At 40.8% G+C, this 26,645-nt stretch overlaps 1 protein-coding gene across 2 annotated transcripts; it reads right to left on the bottom strand.

Annotated features, from left to right (window-relative positions):
- Positions 1-297: 297 nt before the first annotated feature.
- On the bottom strand, positions 298-24,702 carry LOC307135792 (protein NLRC3-like). 2 transcript variants are annotated; one of them, XR_013817714.1, is made up of 9 exons: positions 24,531-24,690; positions 23,850-24,014; positions 13,014-13,157; positions 10,208-12,067; positions 8,393-8,566; positions 3,860-4,021; positions 3,002-3,048; positions 1,845-2,908; positions 298-1,088 (listed from the first exon to the last, which is right to left on the bottom strand). XR_013817714.1 is itself a non-coding variant. In XM_079832465.1 (8 exons), the coding sequence occupies exons 2-8, from the start codon at positions 23,996-23,998 to the stop codon at positions 2,352-2,354; spliced, it is 3,093 nt and encodes a 1,030-aa protein (XP_079688591.1). In that variant the 5' UTR covers positions 23,999-24,014; positions 24,531-24,702; the 3' UTR covers positions 298-2,351. The 2 variants fall into 2 exon arrangements, 1 of the variants encoding a protein (XP_079688591.1); XM_079832465.1 differs by having other exon boundaries at positions 298-2,908; positions 24,531-24,702.
- Between the last annotated feature and the right edge of the window lie 1,943 nt (positions 24,703-26,645).

The raw sequence follows: 26,645 nt of genomic DNA, 5'->3' as shown, positions 1-26,645 counted from the left end.
CCTTAGTGACGTGCTGGTTTGAAAATAATAATCGATTATAAATCTAAATAATAAATCATTAGGGCTGCCCCAGACTTAAGTTTTTTTTATTCGACTAGTAGTTGTTCACTTAAGCCATTAGTCAACTAATCACACATTTACTTAATTAATTAAATAAAAGTTAAATATATAGCCTACTAAAGTGATAGACTTAATTGTAACAACCCATATGAGTCTAGGGATATAGGCGGACGCAACAAAAAATAAATGTTTTAAAGAGCATTGGTCTGACCTCTGCCACAGCACCACAAACAAATTACCTTCAAGATTTTTATTTACAGCTCATTAAACAAAAACAATGTATTTAAAATGAAGAACACAACTTAAAAATGGTCCAAAATAACACAAAAAGTGATCTGCATGGGGAGTAAAACCTCTAATTAAACTAAAGAAAATGAAAATTAATAACTATTGTAACCTATTATGCCCTCCCTGGCTACAACAGTGGAGAAAACAGAGTTCCACCTCCCTACAGCTTCCAAATAAACAAACAAATAAGCAACCATTAAAATAACTAATAAGCTTGATATTAACAGCAGCAACAGTAAAAATATGGAAAGGACTGATAAAGGTAAATGGTAACATTAACCTCCGCACTTAAAACTACAAGTGTAAATGTTGGACACTCACAACAATCAATACAAAAAGTAGAAAAATAAGCAGCTATCAGGTTCAACAACAAGAAGGTAATCTTCAGCAACAGGCTGGACAAGACAAAGACATCGCTGTGGAGAAAGCTCTTCTCAAAATCTGTTTGAGTTTCTTCTCTGCTTTTATGCTGCCTAATTCTTGACTAGTATGATCATATCAGATCATAACTAAACACTTCACATAGAATTAAATATATATTCAGGTTAAGAAAAACAGAAATACACACATGTATCTTTTAACAAAACACTATTATGTCCTGACAGAAGAAAAATAAAAATGTTAGAAGGTTCCACAGCTGTGTCCCTACATTATTTCATCACCATCAGATATTTATAAAATATTTTTTTATAAAGTCCTGTAATTTCAAAGTCAATTTTAGATTGGTCTAGACGTCGGTCCTGGAGAGCCACTGTCCTGCACAGTTTTTCACTCCAAACCTGAAAAAAAACTAACCAGCCTGCAGCATTATGCAGAGTTCACATTGCATGATTTAAAAAAATTGTCAGATCACTGTTCTTTTCACACTGCATGACTATCTGGGGTAGCATTCAGTTGCTGCTGTGTTCACACTGCACGATGGATCGGCGACAGGATGTTTCACTGCATGACTTGAAAAATCACTGACAACTCTGTCTCGTCTGCAAACTACGTTTCACAACCAAACATATGCGAGAAGTGATAAGGAAATAACGCAAGACCGGAGTCTGAAATTTTTATTAAAAATGATAGCCCGCAATAGCCTGGCTCCGCCCTCCTTCGTACTCCCGTTCAATTTTAATTTTCCTTCAGTACTTCGTCTGGGTTTTTTGCAAAGATTTCATGTAATAATGATATTCTTGCTCTCTCATTGGCTGTAACTCATCGCCGATGTAATTTTCAGTTGGAACACATTTCACACAGCAGGATTTTGAATCGCCGACAGGTCCAGATATTTAGCATTACTCACGTAAACAAGCAAAGATTTGCCTCTGATTTCAAGCAATTGTCTGCGATTTCTCAAAACCTGTCAGCGAGTTAAAATCGGGGCTAAAATCGTGCTGTGTGAACTTGGCATTAGTAATCCTGAAGCATTGATTATCTTATTCAGGTGTGTTTGATTAGGGTGGGAGCTAAACTCTGCAGGACATTGGCTCTCCAGGACTGACGTTGCCTACCCCTAGATGTTTATAATATATATTCAACACATTATTTTTGTATCTGCAGTAACTCTTTAGACAATCAGTGTGACTGTGATTGTAAGACAGACAGTTGAGAATGAGTGATCAAGAAAAGATGTCAACCTTCCACATGGAGCGTAAGATGAGCTCCACGGTCTTTAACATTTGTAACGAAGTGTGTTTAGAAAATAACTCTGACCTGACCCTCAGTCACCATAGTAACAGAGCAAGTGGTTGACAGGAACTATTTCCTGTGAGCGAGAAACTAAATCTTCCTCCAGGTGGCTCTCTTGACTCAGAAAGACAAAACTCCTGTTGAGCCGCATTCAAATGTCTTTATAGAAACACAATAGAAGTCTATGGTGTGTCTCATTTAGACTGAAGTCAACATGTGTGTGTCTCTATATACACACACTGAAATTAAGATTAGAAGAGAGAAAAAGTTTACAGCTGTGTGAGATAGAGAAATAATGTGAGTGTGTTTTTTTCACTCAACTGTGTGTCTCAGTTGTTTTTTACAGGAAGCTGTTTAATCTCACACAGAGACACTGAACCACCAGAATAAACCCCAAATCCAGCATAGAGGGGTTCAGTGAATGTGCTGTTGAATGTGTGTAAGTGTGTGAGTGTGTGTGTGTCAGAGACGCTGTAGAAGGACAGAATGCTGGCCGGACAGTCCAGATACACTCCTACTCTGTTAGGGTAATGTGAAGGGTCAGGTATGTTTGTGCTCTTATTATTGTGTCTGAAAGTGAAACTGTTAATAAAACAGTTCAGACTCCAGGACTTTTCATTGAGTCCAAACACACAGTCATCACTCTTTCCTCTCCTGTTGATTCCTTTATATGCCACTGATATATCAGCCCACCTGCTCCATTCAGCCTCCCAGTAACAGCGTCCAGAGAGACTCTCTCTACACAGAACCTGAGGCCACACATCAAATCTGTCTGGATGATCAGGATATGGCTGCTCCTCTTCCACATGTGTCACCTTTCTGTTCCTCTCAGACAAAGCGAGACTAGTATTTACTGTGTTTAAATCCAGTGTAAGATCACATGCATCTGGACACAAAAAGAGAGATTATAACATTTATAACACAACCAAACAACGATTAAGACTCTCTTAAGATTAAGATAAGTTTGTTTGTAACCTACATTTCTGTAGTCCTTTTGTAGTCCTGAACCTTCCACCATGATCCACACTATAAAAACAAAATGTCACAGTCAATTTACATAATAATACAAAATGAAAGTGGGTATTAAATTGAAAATGATTCTCTTATCTAAACATTGTGTGTTAATAATGACTTAAATTTTGGTCTGTTCGTCACAGAATGTCATGGTATATCTTAAGAAGAGCTGGAATAGGTCCAGAAAAAAGTGAACTGTATCAAACTCATTTTGATGTCTCTTCTGATAAAGATCCTTTGAGATCCTCTGTTTGCTATCCAGCATTTGACGTAGTTCCTGATTCACAGCCTCTGTCATTAGATACGATGCTCAAGCCTTAAGCTAAAGAATCACCTTTACATTCACAGATAATTTGTGTCTTTAGCCTTTTACTTGTGCAAGTGTTTTAATCAATAGCTGATGTTCATCTACTAACTGCAGAAATCTCTTTCTGTTCAGCTGATATTCTATATTCAGTATCATGAGGCCAAACATAATTTCTTCTCATTTATACTGTGATCTCCGAGTTTTTTTATCTAGGATCTGTTTTTGCCTCATGTCAAGAACTGAGAATTTACTTTCTAGAGCACCAACAAGATTTGAATTGATGTTTTGGGATCAAAGACTTGAGTCTGTTTCTCAGATGCTGCTGTTATGAGTCACAAGCAGCTGTTGATCTGAATCAAGATCATCTTCAGTCACAGAGTTCAAGACATGTCCTTATTTTCCTGTACAGCATGTGTTCTGTATACAGAGATCTATGTACATATGAGTTTTCAACGACTTTATAGCACACACATGTACAAACACACCTGACAGGATTATTGTTAGTGTTGAACATACTTGAGTTTGTCCAGTCTGTAATTTGGATCAGAGAGCAGCTTGACTAGTGATTGTCCTGGGTGATTGTAGCTCAGATCCAGCTCTCTCAGGTGTGAGGGGTTTGAACTCAGAGCTGAAGCCAGATAACAACAGCCTTCCTTTGTCACCATACAGCCAGATAATCTACAAACACACACACACACACACACAAAGTCAAATATATTTGAGCAGTTTTATTGTCTAGGAAAGTAAAAAGAAAAATTGTGCAATATAGTTTAATTTGAATATAGGGAAAATCTTTACACTGCAAAGGTGGAACGTAGTGCATCTGACATGGCATTTGTTTATGTACACAGACTGTTTAATGCTGCTCAAATGTGGCATAAAGCATTTACACAATAATTGCATAATTTTATGAAATTAATAACATTTTAAATACAACGTATATAAATTAAGAAAAAGCTCTATCATGCCAAAACGTTTAAGGTTTTTCTGATGCCTCTTACTACCAAGTGGCATTAGAGTTCCCTTTCGTTCAGTCACTACGACGTAACGTTAGTGACTAACAAATGGGGGTTTCGAGAGTCCCCTCTGCCACACCCCAATCTGCGGTCTCCACCGGAGGCGGCACTTTGGCTGGTGGCCAGGGTGACCTGAGGGTGACGGTGTGGAATAAAGCTCAGACGCTCATGCCTCGGCCCACACCCCCCTCTAATGCTCTGTTGCGATGCAACTGTGTCCTCAGAGTGCTTCGACTTGGCGCGGTGACCCAAAGCACCCCTCCAAGGCCTGTAGGTTTTCGTTGTCTCTGGTGGCGAAGACCTATAGAGCTGCGGGGCAGGCCGCCGCTTCGCTGCATGCCATGGCAACCCTCCAGGCTTACCAAGCCGAGTTGATGTGCAACATGCACGAGGGCCGAGTTGACCCAGGACTCAGCAATGAGTTGCGTGCTGCCACCGACCTCGCTCTCCGGGCGACGAAGGTGACCGCGCGCTCCCTGGGTCAGGTGATGTCCACTGCCATGGTCCAGGAGAGACACCTATGGCTCAACCTGGCCGATATGCGTGACGGCGAGCGAACCCGTTTCCTCGACGCACCCATATCCCAGGCAGTGCATACCTCTATAGGTCTTCGCCACCAGAGACGACGAAAACCTACAGGCCTTGGAGGGGTGCTTTGGGTCACCGCGCCAAGTCGAAGCACTCTGAGGACACAGTTGCATCGCAACAGAGCATTAGAGGGGGTGTGGGCCGAGGCATGAGCGTCTGAGCTTTATTCCACACCGTCACCCTCAGGTCACCCTGGCCACCAGCCAAAGTGCCGACTGAGGCTATAAAACATATCCTGCCCCGGCGGTCAGCTGCTGCCTCCACCCCACCGCCGGCACAGGTGCCTCAGTCTGCTCGCCGCCGAGGACGCCCTCCCGCGGTTCCCTCTACCTCTGTGCCACCCAAGCAGCAGCCTCCACCCGGGCCGCGCAGAGGTAACCGCAGGAAGGCGCCCCAGTCCGCTCCAGCCCCGCAGCCCGCGAAAAAACGCCAGGCCAAGCGGCGCTCCTGACGCGGACAGCTCAGGGATGGGCAGTTCTTTCCAGCCCTTGCAACTCTCCGGCAGCACGGGGTTCGCATACTCAACTACCTCGACGACTGGCTCATACTGGGCCACTCTCGAGCATTGATGTGCGAACACAGAGATCTAGTTCTCCAACTCTTAGCCCGTCTGGGCCTTTGGGTCAACTGGGAGAAGAGCAATCTTTCTACGGGCCGGTGTGCCCTTAGAACGAGTTTCCAGGCATGTTGTCGTATCGACGGATGCCTCTGCCACGGGTTGGGGTGCCATGTGCAATGGACAAGAAGCCGCGGGCTCCTGGACAGGACCCCAGCGCCTTCTGCATGTAAATTGCCTTGAGTTGCTGGCAGTATGGTTCGCCCTGCACCGCTTCCGAGCGTTGCTGAAGGGTCAAGATATACTGGTCAGGACAGACAACACAGCCGTTGTAGCGTACATCAACCACCAGGGCGGTCTACGCTCCCGCCGTATGTCTCAACTCGCCCGCCATCTCGTTTTATGGAGTCAGAAGCGCCTGAGGTCCATATTCCAGGAGTCCTGAACCGTGCAGCCGACGAGCTCTCACAGCTTCAGCCACTTCCGGGAGAATGGAGACTCCATCCCCAGATGGTTCAGCTGATTTGGGAACAGTTCGGCGATGCACAGATAGATTTGTTTACCTCCCACGACTCTTCCCATTGCAGGCTGTTCTATTCCCTGACCGAGGGCACGCTCGGCACGGATGCACTGGCGCACAGCTGGCCGCGGGGCCTATGCAAATATGCGTTCCCCCCAGTGAGCCTTCTCGCACAGCTCTTGTGCAAGATCAGGGAGGACAAGGAGCAGGTCCTTTTGGTCGCCCCGTACTGGCACGGCCGGACCTGGTTCCCCGAACTCTTACTCCTTGCGACAGCCCCTCCCTGGCCTATTCCTCTGAGATGCGACCTCCTTACTCAGAGACGGGGCACCCTTTGGCACCCGCGTCCCGACCTGTGGAACCTCCACGTGTGGCTCCTGGACGGGACGCGGCAGGTTTGAGTACCCTAACACCTACGGTGGTGGCTACCATCACTTCCGCTAGGGCAGAGTGCACTCGGCATGCCTATGCGTTGAAGTGGAACCTCTTCTTCACCTGGTGTTCTTCCCGCCGGGACAAAGAGCTAAGTCAGCACGACCTGGTCATTCAGTTCCTGAGGGGAGCGAGGAGAATAAATACGCCTCGTTCTCCCCTCGTACCCTCTTGGGGCCTTTCAGTAGTCTTAGATGCTCTGCAGAGGTCCCCCTTTGAGCCTTTGCGGTCGGTCGATATTAAGTTCTTGTCAATGAAGACAGGGCTACTGACCGCATTGGCCTCCATCAAGAGGGTAGGGGACCTGCAAGCATTTTCGGTTGACGAAGCGTGCCTGGAATCCTGAGACCCCGGCTCGGATATGTGCCCAAGGTTCCCACCACTCCGTTCAGAGACCAGGTGGTGAACCTGCAAGCGCTGCCTTTGGAGGAGGCAGACCCAGCCTTGGCACTGCTCTGTCCAGTACGCGCTCTCCGCGCTTACTTAGACAGGATGCAGTGTTTCAGGACCTCAGACCAGCTCTTTGTCTGTTATGGTGGAGAGCGGAAGGGAAGAGCTCTCTCAAAGCAAAGGCTGTCTCACTGGATAGTGGACACCATTGTTTTGGCTTACCAGCAGCAAGGTCGACCATGTCCCCTTGGGGTTAGGGCCCACTCCACCTGGAGTGTGGCCTCCTCTTGGGCTCTAGCGCATGGCGCCTCGCTAACAGACATCTGCAGAGCTGCAGGCTGGGCGACACCTAACACATTCGCCAGATTCTACAATCTCCGAGTGGAGCCAGTGTCCAACTATGTACTCGCCTCTACTAGTGGCCGGTAATGGACCAGGCTCAGGTGTCTTCGCTTGCTCGCCATTCCACTCCACGGACTGGATATGTGCGATTTCTCCTCAGGTGAGCTTCCCCGAAAGGCCTGAGTTCCTCCAGCACTGTCTTACGCTGACACCAGTTCAGTCTGCCCTCTCTCGAGCCCAGACCCTCGTGTTCGGCCAGGTGCCCCGTGTGCATGGTTCCCCTCCGGCGACCCCCACACGAGTATTTCCACCGTAAGCCTCCTCTGTGAGCAGGTGTCTTTCCCTTGGCAAGTCCCAGCCACCCCTGGGGTTAAAAATCCACCTTTGGCTGGTACCCCAGAGATTTCCCATATGCAGCCCTTAGCGGGTCATATGTGTACTCTCTAAGTCCTCCCTACGGGTAGGCATCTTGGCATTTCCTCACTGGAATATGCATCCCAGTGTACCTTGGTATTCCTGTGTTAAGTGGGAGTACTAGAGTCCGTACTAGTCTTACGACAGGGCACTCGCACTTACGCAGGGCACTGGAAGACAGCTGAGTGGCGTGATTATATTGGGACCCCCATTTGTTAGTCACTAACGTTACGTCGTAGTGACTGAACAAAAGGGAACGTCTCGTTACGGATGTAACCCTCGTTCCCTGAGGTTACATCCGTAACAGAGACGTTGTCTTTAATAGGACAGTGGGTCAGAGCAAGCATGTTATACTCATTACAGTTTAGGGCAACATTATCACAAAAATGATCATCTTCAATTATTGACCTTGATACTCATACTTGATACTCATGACTATTAATGTGGATTAATAGAATACATTAAAAATGCTTTTGTGTTTGGGGAAACAGAAAACTGTGTGAGGGGAAAACTGTTATTCAAATTGTGAATAAATGATGTACAGAAAGCAAGTAAAGAACGTTCCCAGTGCATCACATTCAAATAAATCTTTGATGCAACCTGAGCAGATCTAAATGTAATTCTGAAGGACATTTATTAATGTTCGCATTTCATTTTAATTGCATAATTATTGCTAAGGAAGATTTAGTAGTTGACATATCAGCATCCCTATTAAATTTCACACGAATGGGACCAGAGCAGAAGGCATATTTAATTTAATTACCACATGAACCATTATCTGTTTTTCTTACCTCAGTATGTTGAGTTGACAGTGTGAACTCTTCAGTCCATTAGAGAGCAGCTTCACTCCTGAATCCTGCAGGTCATTGTTACTCAGGTCCAGCTCTCTCAGTGAGGAGTTTGATGATTGTAGAAATGAAGACACACATTCACAGGACTGATCAGAGAGATTACAGTCAGCAAGTCTATAATAGAGGATGAAATATGTTTAAATAAAGAAGAGATGGTGGATTAAAATATTGTTCCCTTTCAATAACGGTCTCAACATTGCTCATTAGCTGATGCTATGGGGAAATCCCTTTCTTCGAAAGGACTGAAGACTCTCTCTCATTTTCTCCACCCTCCTCTCACGAGCTCAGGGGGAAGAAGCCGAGGCTGAGCAAAAGGGACACAGTGAGTTCACGTCGAGAGGCTGAGCAAACGGGACACTGAGCTCACGTCAAGAGGCTGAGCAAACGGGACACAGTGAGCTCACATCGACTCAGTTCCTCACTCTCCCCACAGTGTGAGGATTCCCCGGTGCTCTTCACCCACAAAGACCAGCGCCCCTCTTTTAATGCAAGGGGCCTGGTTTAATTTGATTGGTCTGAGGAGGATGACTGTGATGATGCCATGTCCCTGGCCACTTCAGATGCAGAGGAGTGGTCGAACCCTTCAGAGGATTCCGCCACCTTGCTACAGAACGAGCCAGGTGATTTCCGGCCCGGGCTGGACTCTGAGCTCATCCAAGTCCTCTCAAAGGCTACTTGTGTCCCCTCTTCAGATTCTTCCACCCTCACCTCTGTTTATGGCAGGATCTGCCCTCCACACGATGGCAGTCCTTAAGTCTTCCAGGTCAAGCTCCTCAGGTTAATAGAGGAGTCAGCTTAGGGAGCTTACAGGCAAAAAGGCATAGGGGATAGGGGATTGGTTTTTATCAGTGGATCTTGAGGTTTGTGTTCGAAGGAGTGGCTTACCATTTTGCACCTCTGCAGGCTTGCAGAGCCTCTTATCTGCCTTTTAGGCTAGGACAGTCCTGCGCTAATAACACACCGCTTTTGGATTGCGGTCCCCATAGTGTCAGCTAATGAAGCATTGTTGAGAGACTGTAATTTGAAAGGGAACGTTTCGGTTACTAATGTAACCTCGGTTCTTTGAGATAGATGGGAATGAGACATTGGGTATGTTTGCCGTGTTGTTATGCTTGAACACTTCCCCAGTCCCCAGTGCATGCTTGGTCTGTGCAATTGGACAGACGGGATTCAATTAGGCTTCAGTATTTTTGGAGAAAGGGATTTCCCCATAGCGTCAGCTAATGAAGCAATGTCTCATTCCTCTCTATCTCAGGAACCAAGGTTTTGTTAGTAACTAAAACGTCTGTGTCGTGCACATGGTATTGATCACATATTGACAAATACTCTATTTTTCATCAGGAGGTGAATTTTGAATATTGACTGACAATAATATTTGATATCTCAATATCCCCAAATATTTAAATTAGTTTGATACTATGAGGTTATTATAAAACTGACTCAAGAACAGTTAGTCATATTTGACAGGTAAAGCTGTTTGCTGAAATCAAATGGCAGAGACATTTATCTAAAGCAACTGATTCTACATAACAGAACAAAACATATAAGATGGACAGTCATTGTTCTTGTACACAAAGAACACAAATCATTGAATTCCTGATCATTCATCTGTTCATCAGTTCTGTCCTCTTCAAAGAGCTTCTGATTTCCTTTTAAATTATAGTCATTTAAAAGAAAACAGTGAAGATTTGATGGAGGAATTACAATATTACTGTCTCAACAGCTTAATTTTCAATCACATAAATTAGTACTCACATAGCTTTTCTGCAGTTCACCACTGCTGGTATCAGTCTCATTCTACCCTCATCTGATGTGTTGTATTTCTTCAGATCAAACTCATCCAGCACCTCCTCTGATATCTGAAGCATGTAGGCGATTGTTGAGCAGTGAGACGGAGAGAGTTGATTCACTGAGTGATTCTCTGATTTCACAAACTCCTGAATCTCTCTGTACAGAGTCTGATCCTTCATTTCCAGCAGACAGAGGAACAGATTGATGCATCTGTCAGCTGAGAGACGTTTATCACCCTTGATTGTGTCTTTAATGTACTTTGGGATTTCTTGGATGGTCTCTGATTTGTTCACTATGTGTGTCAGTAGATCCTGTAAGAGTCTCTGATTGGACTCCAGTGAGATGCCCAGCAGGAACCGCAGGAAAAGATCCAGGTGCCCATTTTTACTCTGTAAGGATTTATTAACTGTTGCTTTTAGTAGCTCATGCAGAGAGTTTTTCTGACTGTACCCCATATATAATTTCATCAGAAATGACTTCAGTGAGTTCACATTCTTGACTACATAGCAGTAAAACAGATAGAAAGCAGCTAGAAACTCCTGAAAGCTCAGATGAATGAAGCAGTAGACTTTCCTCTGATGAATCACAGATTCCTCCTTAAAGATCTCAGTGCAAATCCCAGAATACACTGAGGCGTCAGTGACGTCTATGCCGCTCTCAATCAGGTCCTCCTCATAGAACATCACATTGCCCTTCATCAGCTGTTTGAAAGCCAGTTCAGCAAGTTTCACAATCACATCTCTGTTGGACTTCAGGAGTTTCTCAGGATCTTTCTCATCATACTTCTGATTCCTCATATTGATCTGAGTCAGCAGGAAGTGGATGTACATTTCAGTCAGAGTTTGAGGGATTTCTGCACTGTCATCTTGTTTCAGGAGGTTTTGAAGCACAGTGGCTGAGATCCAGCAGAAGACGGGTATGTGACACATGATGTGGAGGCTTCTTGATCTTCTAATGTGTGAGATGATTATGCTGGCTTGATGCTCATCACTGATTCTCTTCCTGAAATATTCCTCCTTCTGAGGCTCATTGAATCCTTGAATTTCTGTCACACGGTTGATGTATTTTGAGGGGATCTGATTGGCTGCAGCTGGTCTGGAGGTGATCCAGATGAGAGCAGAGGGAAGCAGCTCTCCTCTGATGAGGTTTGACATCAACACACCCACTGATGAAGACTCATTCACATCACACACTTTTCTGTATGAAAACATCTGTGTGATTCTGCTTTCATCCAGACCATCAAAGATTAACACAACTTTACAGTCCTCATAAATCTTTGAGTCCAGATCTTGAAGTTCAGGATGAAAGTCCAGCAGAAGTCTGTGAAGACTGTACTGGTGACCTTTAATCAAGTTCAGCTCTCGAAATGGAAGCACAAACATGAAATCTACATCCTGATTGGCTTTTCCCTCGGCCCAGTCCAGAATGAACTTCTGCACAGAGACGGTTTTTCCAATTCCAGCGATGCCTTTAGTAAGAACAGTCTTGATTTGGTCTTTCTCTTCATGTCCTGGTGGATGTAAGGGTTTAAAGATGTCATTGCAGTAGATTGGAGTGTCTTGTGTTCTGGCTGTTTTCTCCATCTGTAAAACCTCATGTTCTTCATTCACTCCTTCACTCTCTCCCTCTATGATGTAGAGCTGTGTGTAGATCCTGTTCAGGAGGGTTTGATTCTCGTCTAGTTTGATTCCCTCAAATAATCTCTCATATTTGTTCTTCATGCTGGTTTTGTGCTGTTCTTTGACACTCTGCCTGATGAGGGTCTGATAGTCAGTGCAGGTCAGACAGGGCGTCACTGATCTGATCACATCATCTCTCTTCAATCTGCAGAAAAAGAGAGATGAAATAAGATTATAAAATTAAGAAATAAAACTTTGAGACCCTGTAAAAGCATTTTCAATGAAAAGTAGTTCCAGAAAAAGTATTTACAAATGTTTCCAGCACACCAAACACTAAGATCTTATTTGATCCCACACTTAGAAAGAAGTGTCAGTTTAATACACTGCTTTCAGATACATGTCTGTACCCCTGATCTAAACTAAGACTAAAGTGTTTACACCAAATTATTGGTTTCTTCTGACTGAAATTGAACTTTAAAGTACATGTAGACACACTTAATGGGCTTGTTTTACCTGTCAGACTACAACAGTGAACTTAACAGTGAACATAACATTACCGTAACTTAACTTAAATGTCATATTTTGCAAATACATGTTACTTTATGTCAAGTTAGCTTATGACCTACTACAGGAGTGCCCAATCCTGTTCCTGGAGATCTATCTACCTGCGAGGTTCAGATCCAACCCCGATCCAACACACCTGTCTGTAATTATCAAGTGCTCCTGAAGATCTTAATTAGCTGCTTCAGTTGTGTTCAGAGTTGGAGCTGATTCTCAAGGAACATGATTAGGGTCTCCAACCTACTAGTTACAGTAATTCTTGCCTTATAAACAAATGATGCAACTGAATAAAGTACAGACTCAGCTTCACACTGCTGTGTCCTAATTCAGGGGCTGCGTCCTCCGGAGGTCGCATTTGAAGGATGCATATGTAATTAAGTCGGTCTCATTTAAGAAAAGTAACTGTTAGATTGCATGGTAATAAAACATTTTTTTTTAAATCACAGAATTTTACACCTCACAGGGAATAACAGTACATTTTTTTATTATTACCTTTCTTAAATGAGACTTAAATTATGACTTATGCAGCCTTCAAATGCGATCTACAGAGGATGTAGCCCCTGAATTGGGACACAGCTACTGATACTCACTCAGGGTCAGAGGTCACTGCTCCATCACTGAATTTAAGTGGAGGGTCCATGGATGCGTCACTCTTCATAGACACACAGCTGGGTTCTGGAGATGCTAATTTACGTGTCTGAACAAAAAAACCCTCCTTTCTTTGCTCATAGGTGCTATTAAAACACACAAAACAGAAATATACCTCATTTAAGAACACTGTTGTCAGTAGTGTTTAGGTGTGTTCGCTGAAAACTTTATAATTCATGAGCATGTTGGGTTATTTAATCCCTGAGTCTTTTACCAGCTTGCATTTGTGTGCATCTTCTCCAGTAGGGTTGAGTTCAGCTCAGCAGTTGGACACACAGAACATTATAAAGTTTGGACAGTGTTGACAACAGAAATCCACCCCCACCAGGGTAAAAAAACAAAACAAAAAAACTTAACCAGTAGAATTACATTTATGACATGGTTCAAAGTGTTCCATTTGAATTAGTGTTACTGGTCACTGTCATCCATGATTTAAAGGGCTCATGATTTGTTTTTTTAATGTTTTTTTTTTGTTGATGTGATACCTGTCAATAATATTTAATGAACAGAGGTAACAGAGGAAATGTAAGATTTAATAAGGAGTTATTCTATATTTAACCCTCTCGAGTCGGCAATCACGCCGGCGTGACTGGCTTGCTTTTTTTCTTATCAGTGCCAAAGAGACTCAAATAACTGTCATTTTTTTATCATTCAAGGCAAGGCAAGGCAAGTTTATTTGTATAGCACATTTCATACACAGTGGCAATTCAAAGTGCTTTACACAGAAATGAAATAAAAATATTACAGTTATAATAGGAATTTAAAGAAATAAAAATAAAGAAAATATTGAAAGATAAAAATAAAGAGTATAATTAAAAATAAAAATAAAAACAGGGTTAAATTTAAGCATATAAATTAAAATGCAAGCAGTTCGGACAAAGCACGTACAGTGGCATAGCTCATTCAGTAAATGCACAGCTAAACAGATGTGTTTTGAGTCTGGATTTGAAAGTGGCTACTGTTGGAGCACATCTGATCTGTTCAGGAAGCTGGTTCCAGCTACGGCTGGCATAATAGCTAAAAGCAGACTCTCCTTGCTTTGAGTGAACCCTTGGTATTTCTAATTGACTTGATCCTGATGATCTGAGTGATCTGTTGGGTTTGTATTTAATCAGCATATCTGCAATGTATTGAGGTCCTAGGTCATTGAGTGATTTATATACAAGTAATAGCACTTTAAAATCGATCCTAAATGTAACTGGAAGCCAGTGTAAAGATCTGAGGACTGGTGTGATATGGTCATATTTTCTGGTTCGGCTCAGGATCCTGGCAGCAGCGTTCTGTATGAGCTGCAGCTTTCTAATGGTCTTTTTGGGAAGGCCAGTGAGAAGACCATTACAATAGTCCACCCTACTGGTAATAAAAGCATGAACGAGTTTCTCTAAGTCTTGCCTGGAAACAAAGCATCTAATTCTTGATATATTTTTGAGATGATAGTAAGCGGATTTAGTTATTGCTTTGACATGACTATTGAAACTCAGGTCTGACTCCAAAATCACACCAAGATTCCTGACTTGATTTTTTGATTTCAGGCCTTTAGCCTCAAGATATGCATTCACCTTCAGAATTTCATCTTTGTTTCCAAATGTAGTAATTTCAGTTTTGTCTTTGTTTAACTGAAGAAAGTTTTGGCACATCCAACTGTTAACTTCATCAATGCATTTACATAGAGAGTCAATGGGGCTGTAGTCATTAGGTGATAGGGCTAAGTAGATCTGGGTGTCGTCAGCATAGCTGTGGTAAGCCATTTTGTTATTTTTCATTATTTGGCTGAGTGGCAGCATGTACAGGTTGAATAGGAGTGGTGCAAGAATTGACCCTTGTGGGACTCCGCATGTCATGGATGTCCACTCAGACTTATGGTCACCTATACTCACATAATAACCTCTCCCTTCTAAGTATGACCTGAACCATTTGAGGACCATTCCAGAAAGCCCAATCCAATTTTCTAGCCTGTCAAGAAGTATTTTGTGGTCAACAGTGTCGAATGCAGCACTGAGGTCCAGTAGTACCAGAATTGATGTTTTGCCTGTATCTGTATTGAGGCGAATATCATTTATAATCTTTATGAGCGCCGTCTCTGTGCTGTGATGCGGTCGGAAACCAGATTGAAAATTGTCAAAGTATCCGTTTGAGCTTAAGAATTTGTTCAGCTGACTGAAAACAACTTTTTCAATGATCTTGCCTATGAAGGGGAGATTTGAGATTGGTCTGTAGTTGCTCAATATGGAGTTATCCAGATTTCTCTTTTTCAGGAGAGGCTTAACTACTGCGGTTTTAAGGGAGTTTGGAAAAGTCCCAGAAAGAAGTGAGGCGTTTACCACTTCTAGGAGATCTGCTTCTAAACAGTTAAACACACTTTTGAAAAAAGAAGTGGGGAGTGTGTCAAGGGCGCAGGTTGATGTTTTAAGGTGCTGTACCGTTTCTTCTAAAATTTTACCATCAATTGCTTCGAAATCAGTCATAGTAACTTTCTGAGGCTGTGGTCTGATCTGATTCACCTCAGAGCAACTAAATGATGTGCTGATCGCATTTCTGATATTAATGATTTTCTCGGAGAAGAAGGAAGCAAACTCACTGCATTTGCTGTCTGAGAGCATTTCACTGGGAATGTGACTCGGGGGGTTTGTTAGTCTCTCTACAGTAGCAAAAAGAGTGCGCGTGTTGTTTATGTTTCTGTTTATAATATTTGAAAAGAAGGTCTGTCTAGCTTTGCCTAGTTCCACATTGAAAGCACGAAGACTGTCTTTATAGATCTTATAATGGACTACAAGTTTTGTCTTTCGCCACATGCGTTCCGATTTCCTGCATTGTCTTTTCATTAATTGCACTTCTGTTGAGTTTCTCCAAGGTGCTTTTTGTTTGCCACTCTTTTTCCTGGCTTTTACAGGAGCAATATCATCAATTACACCCTTAACTTTTGAGTTAAAAGAGTCAAGGAGAAAATCAACAGAGTCTGCAGATATGCTTGGTGTTAGAGATATAGCCTTCATAAACAGCACACTAGTGTTCTCATTTAAGCATCTCTTTTTGATAGAGACAGATCTGGTTTCAATGGCAGGAGAGATTGATATATCAAAGAAAATACAGAAATGATCAGACAGTGCCACATCCTTAATAACTATCGATGAAATGTTTAGCCCCTTACTGATAAGTAAATCTAGAGTGTGTCCACGATCATGTGTGGGTCCGTGAACATGTTGTGTCAAATCAAAAGTGTTAAGAACAGTCATGAGATCTTTTGTTGTACTGGATTCAGCATTGTCAATGTGAATGTTAAAATCCCCAGCAATAGCAAAACAGTCATACTCAGATGAGATTGCTGATAACAGCTCTGTAAAGTCTTCAATAAAGGCCGGAGAATATTTCGGAGGCCTATAAATAATGATAAGCAGGATGCGTGGAGCACCTTTTAGCACAATGCCCAGATATTCTAGAGACAAATAGTCACCAAACGATACTTGCTTACATTGATAGACATCTTTAAATAGTGCTGCGACCCCCCCGCCCCTTCTGACTGGTCTGCAGACACTCATAAAAGTAAAGTTAGGAGGGGCTGTTTCATTGAGGACTGTTGCACTGTAGCTGTCTTCTAGCCACGTTTCATTTAGCAGCAAAAAATCTAGGTTGTTTGTGGATATTAAGTCGTTGACTAGAAATGATTTGTTTTTAAGTGAACGGATGTTTAAGAGTGCTAACTTAACAGTATTAATTTTAATTTTTTCCCCCATAGTAATCTTAGTTTGACAATTAACAGGCAGCAGATTAGATGGGTTTGCCATACGGCCTGAGAAAGCCTTGGACTTTCTATCACGTAACAGAACAGAAATAGAGAAAGATAGAGGCACACTGGATTCACGCATGTTTTGTAAACATTTGATAAGATTGCTGTTGACGTTGCGAGGACCCAGAACACGTCACTGAGAGCTGGTATCAGTTGTTTTTGGTGCAGATGGAGGAGGGTGTGTGCCCTGGCGTTGTGACCGAAGAAATCTCACAGGAGGAGGGGCAGAGCGAGCTGGGCCCACAGTCTTTGGTGGTTGTGGGGCTCGACGCTCTTTGGTTGATATCTGGGGGCTCGCAGTGATCGAGTATGATTGTCTGTTTCCAGTATAAACAAAATCCATTTTCTCTGTGAAGCTCAGAGGCGGGGATGCTGTAGAGCGGGATAACATGTCTGGTGAGGGGGGCTGTTTCTCTGGTGTTACCGGAAACTGCAATATGTTATCGTCCGGTTCAAGGATTGACATTTCTTCCAGCCTATTGCTTATATTACATATAAGTTTTAAAAGTTCACCAGTGTCACTCCTGATGGTCCCCATTTTTACCAGTGCCTCCACAGACTCCACAGTATGGGCTGAGATGTTACTGTTTAGTGGCTCGATCTGTGTCACTTCGAGCTGTTCTAATCCGTCACAGTGTGTCTGTGGTGAGCTCTGAGGGCGGGGCTCAGCTGGGAGTGTGTCCATGAGAAGTGGTTGTTGTGGCTGCGTGGTGTTATCATTGTCCTTGTGGGGTGTATCAACCGCATGTCCATTCAGATGCTGAAATGAAGTCCTGTGATCGTACTTTACTGGTGTGTGTGTGCTTTCCAGGTTGAGTAGGTTAGCACACACAGCTGAAGGATGATGAAGGGAAAAATAAATATTGTCCTTTAGCACTCTTGCACCGAGTTTGTTTGGGTGGAGGCCATTTGATGTAAACAGTTGTCTCTGACTCCAGAAGAGATTAAAGTTGTCGATAAAGTTCACTCCCTTCATGTTGCAGGTTTTTTGCAGCCATGTATTAAGCCCAAGTAGCCGTGAGAACCTATTTGTTCCTCTTGCTGGAAGTGGTCCACTGATGAACGGCTGAACTTTCAGTTTTCTAAGTGTTTCAAAAAGTTCATTAAAATCCCTCTTTAGAAGTTCTGACTCCTCTCTCTGAATATCGTTCTTTCCCACATGAATGATAAGTCGATTTGCAGTCTTATGTTTCATCAGAATGTTCTTAAGTTCCCTGTTTACATCAGAGACTGTTGCTTGTGGAAGGCAGCATGTAGTTGTATCCCTGCTGCTAATGTTTCTGATTGTTGAGTCCCCCACTATGAGAGTCCTGGGCTCGGCTGCGCTCTGAGCTGAGGGCCGCTGTCTGCTTGACCTTGAGCGCCTGTTAGCAGTGTTAGCTGCGGGCTGATTCAATCTGTGTTCGGTCATATTCATCACATTTGGGGATTCCTCACCCACATTCATTAGCACTTCAAATCTGTTTTCAAGATGTATATTTGGTGGTAGAAAACTAGTGTTTGCAATCCTTGTGTCTGGGGTAGAGCATGCTACTGCGGCAATATGTGATGCTCGTGACAATCTGATGTCTCGAGTGCCTTTGGGTCTTGCTCCCTGTTTGTTCCATTGATTAGTGTGTTGATCAGTTACTTGTTTCTCTACATGTTGAGTAGCACTACATTTATGGGACTCACCGGCAGTGTGCAGAGGGCGATCATGATGAAGCTCTGCTGTGTGATTCGTCTGGTTGGATGGTTCCGCAAATAACTTTGTTTCAAGAACTGCAATCCTTTGTAAAAGTCTGTGGCAGTTTGTGCAGCAAGTAGATTCTAGAAGAGGCATTTTCTTATCCTTTTGAATGTAGGCAGCTGTGTTTTCCCTTCTCCGGAATGTAAGCTGGAGGCAGTGGGAGGCTGGTCGGTTGAAATATTCCGCTTTTTGTTTAGGAATTCAGTCACCAGAGTTTCTAATTTTATCATTGGAGTCAAGCTTTGTCAATGTGCTGATTTGCTGAAGTTGTAAAATATAGAAGCGATAGAGCAAAGCGCGGAGCAGTAAGCAAGAGCGTCCGAACAGTAGCGAAGCAGGAAGTAGTCCAGGCAAGTGTTATACATCTTTATAATCTTATAATAATTTTTTTAGTACAGTCACAATAAAATCAAATTGTTGTACTTTTTGTAAAATAAAGAAATCAAACTTGATGCGCGATCTGCAGCCTCTGTCAAAGACGTTCATTCAGATAGTCTTCAGAAAATGACCTCTAGCTTAGTGAATTCTTGTCTTACAAACATGAGACATGAGACAAACATGAGACATGTGTCTGAAGAAACGCTGAAATGTCAGGTTTTAAACACTGTAAACCAAATCAAAAACAAATATTCTGTGTTTATGTAATCCGTTTGAAAGCAGAGCGATGTTATTCGTTCCTGAGCGGCTCATTATACGTTAATGCGACCATGCCCACGAAGCACGCGCTCTATTGAGATTCAAATACTGAGGCGACGCCCACACACACATCAGCTCAAACAAACACATCGTGCAACGAGGCGCACTGAAGCTTTCTTTGTTTAAATTAGCTCAAAATTACTGTCAGATGTAAGTAATTACCTAGACAAACTATACATCGTTTAAAAGATCTAAGACTCAAGCTTCCATTTTGACCTCTGTTTTATTCTCAAAGACATATAGTGACTGTAATTTGTTAATATGTGTCAGGAGTTATGAACATGAAAACCGTCGGTACCTTCTAAAGATAGTAATACGAGCATCAGCTGCTCTCATTCATAAAAAAACTCTTCATACTTCATACTGGCAGCCGGAGGGCGCTCCGTGCACATGTAGTCCATATATAGCACTCATGAAGAAGATATCTACATATGGGCTGCGTCCCAATTCGCCTACTTATACTACGTCCTAAAAGTATGTACTCTTTTTGTGAAGAAAAAGTACATACTTTTGAGTGTGTAGCAGAAGAGTATGCAAACTTTGGGACATACTACTTCGTCATCTTTAACGGACTCTGTTACGTGCGTCCCGTCACCGTTTAAACTGCCCTGTCAATCATCGTCACAGTTCAAATCCCCCACTTTCAATTTAATTTCCTACCGTATCGGAGAGAAATGTAGTCACTCATTGATCTGCCTTTCGTGGGTCTTTAATGCAGAGAATCCTCTCATGTGTTTGCAAAGAGTTAATGGCCAAACGTATCATTACAAAAGTTCTCAATGCTGCTGAAGAAGAAATATAATATGGATAATATTGAATAAATATCTTTTCGTCAGGTTAAATACTGATAATTGCTCACTCAAACCACTTTATCTAATCCTCTCCACTTAACCGTCAGACTCGCGTAACCGTCATGTTTGTAGTTTTTTAAACACTTTTTATCCGCGTTTGTAGTTCTAATCGAATCCTCGTCCATCTCGCAATGGGTTGTGGGCAATATCAGCCGTTAGAGTGCGCATCGATCTGCACTTCGGATTCTGACTGGAAATAGTAAACCATCCGGGAATCTTTGGAATACTTTTTTCAACATACTAAGATTTGGGACATACTCATTCTTTTTTCGAATACTATTTAGTACGGATAGTATGCGAATTGGGACGCAGCCATGGACTACATGTGCAAGGAGTGCCCTCCGGCTGCCAGTATGAAGAGTTTTTAATGAATGAGAGCAGCTGACGCTCGTATTACTATCTTTAGAAGGTACCGACGGTTTTCATATTCATTGATCGATTTCACACATGTGACATTGACATAAACAGCTTCCAGAAATCGCTCTAACAATGTTAGACTAACATGCAGATAGACAAGTTTGAAGATAATAACAATCGCGACAATATATGGCTTATCTGTGTTATTTATACCATGTTGGGTGTTTTCATAATAGATTATATTTATAATGCAATGCTACTCGAGCATTATAATTATGCAGAATATTGTGAAATATATTTTCTGTCTGATTTTTAGATCCAAAGCCAAAAGTAAAGTAAGTTTGGAGTAAAAACATGGTTTTAATCGCATTAGCTAATTGTTGTGTTTTAATAAATTGGTGTAATAAATAATAAATTATAGTTTAATAAATCATAAATTGTTGTGGCAGAGAGTATAGATTGCTTTAAGTTATCTGGTCTACCTTTATGAAGCAACTCTGCACTGTGCCCAAGCAGAATTTCCCCTTGGGGACAATAAATTTAACTAACTAACTAAACAAAAATTCACTTCATTTTGATTTTCCGGCCAGAAATTTGTACTTATCTAGTAAATTAATCTTGATTTAAGAATTTTAAATATTTGGACTGGATACCAAATAAGAAGAGCAATTTTTGCAGTGTAGTCAAATCTTCTGATCATTTAAAATATAATAGGCCTTTGTTGATTACATTCCCAAATATAATAAACTACAAAAAATATACATTTCCTTTGCCCTGTTGCTCTCTGTCACAGACTTACCTGCAGCTCATTCATTATGCAGCTCATTAATGTGAGTCCTTTGTTATCTCAGGTGCTATCTCATCATTATTCATTAGATATCACGCCTCCTCGCATATTGGCTTTGAGAAGAGAAACTGTCATACAAATTTTAAATCAGTGTATTGTTTTATGTGAATGAGTAGGCTCAATGATTCTCACATCAGTATAAAGAAAAAACTCTATAGAAATACAAGATGGAGTCAACAGTCTTGTGAACACATATCTATTGTGTGTTTTGAGGCCTTAATTTAAAAAAAATTGTTTTTTCAAAATCCGTGCATAAACATTTTTCTCTCTAAAATACAAGCATGTACATACATGTTGCTCACATATTCTGGTAGCCCAGTTTGTGCTGAATACAGTGTAATTACACTTTTGCCATTAATTTGTTTATAAGCAACTGAAAAAAACACAAATGTCAGAGTGTGGCGAGGTGGACGAGCGAGAGACATGGGAGGAGCGAGCGAGATCGGTGTGCGTGATTGAGAATGAACGTCACCTGCGAGGCACACCGGTCTCGAGTCCTCGATTTTTTTTTTTTCTACTCTCTTCACTCTCTCGTCCGGTTGCTCTGGGGGTCTCCGTCTCCCGTTCTCTCGGCTCGCCGGCCCATATCCCCGGACGCCGAGATTGGGCTCCCCGGGGGGGGGGAGTAGGCGTAGACGCGGGGTAGTCCCCGGCCTACGAGGGGTGTTGGGGGTATGTGGCGAGGTGGGCGAGCGAGAGACATGGGAGGAGCGAGCGAGATCGGTGTGCGTGATTGAGAATGAACGTCACCTGCGAGGCACACCGGTCTCGAGTCCTCTCATGAGGGAGCACCGAGACATAAAAGGACGAGCGACTCCAGTGAAGGACGAGAGAGGACCAGGCCTGGACTTTAAATTGTATTTTTATTTATGTTTTGTTTATGTATGTGTGTGGCAGTCGTCCGTGAGGGGCTGCCGCTTTTACTTTAATTTTGTGTTCATTTATTTTATTAAAAGTATGTTGAACGTTCGCCGGTTCCCGCCTCCTTCTTCCCACACGAAAAAACATTACTACACAGAGCATGTCAAAACTTCTAAAGGGCCCCAAAAGAGCTCAGACTCCAGAGGGTTAATGCAGTGCAGAGTGTTTGATAACTTTATTCAATTTCTGTATATTTCCTAACTGTCTAACAATAGGCTAAATAGGAAATGTATTATAATGGGTTTATGTGAAGATTGTTTAAAGTTGTTATTTTTCTAATATAGTTGATATAGCTTTCAATTATACTGTAATGTTGAATGTCTATCATTAATGTTTAAAAAATCTATTTCATAGAGACATCAGTAGCAGTATTAGTATCAGTGATACTGGCCTTCGTTCAAAAAAAGATGCCATTACAACAAATATTTAAAATATACTGTCTTCAGTTGTTTCTACATTAATTTGGAGAGTAACTGTGAAATTATTATTTCAATTTAAATTACAATTTAAAAAAAATTAAAAACGTGATTAATTACAGAAAAAAAGTGATTAATTATTTATTTATATATACACACATATATACTATACAGTACATACATATGCGGAAAAAAATATTATTTTTAATCTTCATTCAGACTTCATTCTGATGCTGGGATCCTTCTGAAGTCTGTACAGAGGCGCAAATGAGATTTTAAACGGGAGCGTCAAAGCGAACACTCTTTCGCTCTTCCATTTTTCCTGTTGTCGACAGTCTCAAGTGCATGGATTATGGCAGAAACTGAACACGCATCTAGGGCTAAACGATTTGGGGAAAAAATTCTGGAGTGCATCATCACAGAAACTCCAAACATGCAGAAGTAATATAACTTATGATGTTCCAGGAAATCCCTGGACAAAGGGCATCAAGCTATCGCTGTAGCTGAATAAAAAGAAGATAAACTTTTATCGACATAGCCTTTATCAATGTATAGAATATTTTTAAATAATATATCGTCTGCCTCATTCTATGATAAGAAGTCACATCAGTTCACAAAAGGAAGTTGTTTAAAACACTCGATTGACGCTATGACATGAGTTTGGAGTAAAAACGTAATTAAATGTTGTCTTTTGTTGGACAACAGGTTAATAAACGCTTCCCATTACAAGTTTAGAAAGATGTTTGATGCATGTTGCTTTTTCAAATGCGCAGTGCTTTAAGAGATGGAGCAGCATTTACTATTTATCACAGAGCCTAAGTTCACTAACATGCTGTCCATATATTTATTTAATTAAAAATCGGGGGGAAAAAATACAGCCTTTCCTTTTTCATAATAACAAGTCAAATTAGATCCCAAAATATCAAAACGAGCTGTTTTTAAAATTTTATTAAATAAATGCTTTGTTTATAATAAGCAGGACATTTTATGCTATGAAACTTTCAAGATGGCAAAAGATCAGGGCAAATTTGATTTCTCGTGTCATGACCCCTTTAACCTATTGGATGACGAAAAACACATGAAATCCTATCCTAAAAAAACCTGACCATCACCAATGTTTTTTTACGGCACTAAATCTTAATGTCTCCTTGAAAGTTAGAAATCGCATTATACTCACTCAGGGTTAGAGGTCCCTGCTCCATCACTGAATTTAAGTGGAGGGTCCATGGATGCGTCACTCTTCATAGACACACAGCTGGGTTCTGGAGATGCTGCTTTACGTGTCTGAACAGAAACACCCTCTTTTCCCTGCTTATAGAGACTCATTTTACAGGATGTACAACTGAAACACACAATGTACAACAAATTACATATTTAGACATACAGAATGAAACATTTAATAAAAATATAAGTGTATTTGGGTATGATTTACCAGTTTCAGTATGACCATGAACTCTTTGCTAGGTGCACTAATACACACAATATTTAAATAGTTCACAGAAAGTCTAATTTACTGTGTGGAAGGAAAACAAACAAAGATGCTTTTGACAGTCCAACTAATAATGGTTTAAGAAACTGCAAATAGAGGAAATTAATCCATTTATGACTGCATGTCAAAACAAAGAGATTCTTAAACCGATATAACATTTTACAGGATAGTTCAATTTCTGTAGTATTTCTTATCATATGTTTTATCAGTAGGTATTCAGCATGGAAGGCTATCAAGAGAAAGAAAAACAAACCAATGCATCCAAACAGACCGACATTACTGTAGATTATAACATAGGCCTATATTTACACATGCAAATGTTAAATGATGCGTGAGAATAAATACAGAAATGAGTTTCTTCAAACCTACCTCTGTCTCAAGAACGAAGAACATCAAACACAAATTTTATTCAGTTCATGAATCCATTCTGTCTTTAGATAGCAACATTAAACGGATCTGTTCATAAAACTGAATCACATTATTCACAAACAGCTTTTCTTTCCTGGTGTTGTTTGTGTTCTTTTTTCACAAAATGGAGTCTGTTGAAATACTTTCACTTTTGACAGTGTCACATGACCAGTGAAAGATGAAAACAAATGTTGGCTGGTGTAAAACACTTGTCCACATAACAGAACTGTGAAATAATATAAAAAGATGTAATGTTTCGAGATTTTTTCTCAAAATTTCAAAGACTTGAAAAGTGACCTTTAAAGAAAATAAAAGCTTTATTTAAAGCACACAACTTTAAAGACACCGCATGTAGCCTATACGTAATAAGCATAACAAATTAGATGTACGCTCTGCACTTTTTTTTATCGCGCTGGCTTGACCATGTATTTTCAAACAAGCTCAGTAAAGTGATAGGAATTAAATGACAGGTGAATGACAAATCACACATTGTTTAGCAGTAAGTTTATATTTGTCAAAGTATTTTCAAAGTCTTTCTGTTGTGGGTTGATGTTGGAAAAATAGCACGATTGTGATAATGTTTTTATGCAACAGTTCAATAAAAAAAAAGATTTAAATAAAATTCAATAATATTTATATATTTTATTATTATATATTTTAGACATCAAATCAGCTCCATCTTGCTGGAGACAAATTTGTTGATTCTAGTCCAGCCATGATCAGCCAAATAGCTTCCTTGCAGAATGAAGATAAGAATAAATCACAACATATCACATTCTAACAGCTTCATACAGATGTCATAAACTGGCATGGTTTAGTGATTCATGTTGTCACTCTCCAACTTTCATCCTCGACATATATATATATATATTTAAAATAATACAATTTAGTGCAATGTGTTAGGTATTATATATATATATATATATATATATATATATATATATATATATATATATATATATATATATATATATATATATATATATATATAAAGTTGGCCTATACATTCAGAAATGCACAGATGTAATACAATTAATATCAAAGTTTTTAAGGAGAAAACATTAATGATGTAGAACAGGGAGTTTTATCACACATCACGAAAAACTGAAATTACAAAACATAGCTTATGTACAGTGAATCAGGCATTTATGAAATAAACTAATTGAAACCGAAAGTATTGCAGTATTTATGGTCTAAATAGATTGCCACAGATAATAAAGTTCAATATTAGCAATACTACAACTATGACATAATGAACAAAAATGTAATAGTGTAAATATTGAATTGTGTTGCATAAGCGTGTGACAGAGACTCTGGTGGAGACGAACTGCACTGGATTCACACACTCATTTAACCATTTAAATATCAAACCATCCCATCACTGATTCTGAAGACAAAATGTTCCACAACAATGTGTCTGTTTTAAAATCTTATGGCAGGTGAAGTTGTGGAAAGTTTGGTCTTCAGAATCAGTGACGGGACGGTTTGACATTTAAATGGTTAAAGGGATAGTTCACCCAAAAATGAAAATGATGTCATCATTTACTCACCCTCAAGTTGTTCCAAACCTGTATGAGTTTCTTTCTTCTGCTGAACACAAAAGAAGATATTTGGAAGAATGTTTGTAACAAAGCAGATAGAGCAACCATTGATTACCATAGTATTTTTTTCCCTACAAAAAACATTCTTCCAAATATCTTCTTTTGTGTTCAGCAGAAGAAAGAAACTCATACAGGTTTGGAACAACTTGAGGGTGAATAAATGATGACATCATTTTCATTTTTGGGTGAACTTTCCCTTTAAATGAGTGTGTTTATTTTTATATAAAAAACAATAAAAAATATGATATGACGAAATAAATTGTATTGCAAATTAATTTAAAAAATGACATTAATAATATTTTTTTATGAAATGGCTATAATTATTTGGAAGCTTTGCTTTATGTGTCTGAACATTGTTCATGGAACATGTCTCTTTAGTTGCACATTAGTTTGAACATTCAGAGAATTTTCAGAAATAATACTTTCATAACTTAATGTGTTAACAAAACATTCAAATAACTTATTTTTGTTAGTT

This window comes from Gobio gobio (assembly GCF_949357685.1).
Source record: "Gobio gobio genome assembly, chromosome: 13".
In the NCBI taxonomy this organism is placed as follows: domain Eukaryota; kingdom Metazoa; phylum Chordata; class Actinopteri; order Cypriniformes; family Gobionidae; genus Gobio; species Gobio gobio.
Note: the sequence above shows the minus strand (reverse complement) of the source record. Positions and strands in the feature narration are given on the sequence as shown.

What these genes read in the sequence shown, in the direction of transcription:
- LOC307135792 (XM_079832465.1), bottom strand. Translation starts at nt 23,998, where the DNA reads ATGAGTCTCTATAAGCAGGGAAAAGAGGGTGTTTCTGTTCAGACACGT. An exon ending in TGTCAACTCAACATACTGAG is followed by an intron (nt 4,022 to 8,392) that starts GTAAGAAAAACA and finishes GTGTGTTTGTAG; the next exon opens with ATTATCTGGCTGTATGGTGA. An exon ending in TACAAAAGGACTACAGAAAT is followed by an intron (nt 2,909 to 3,001) that starts GTAGGTTACAAA and finishes TTTTGTGTCCAG; the next exon opens with ATGCATGTGATCTTACACTG.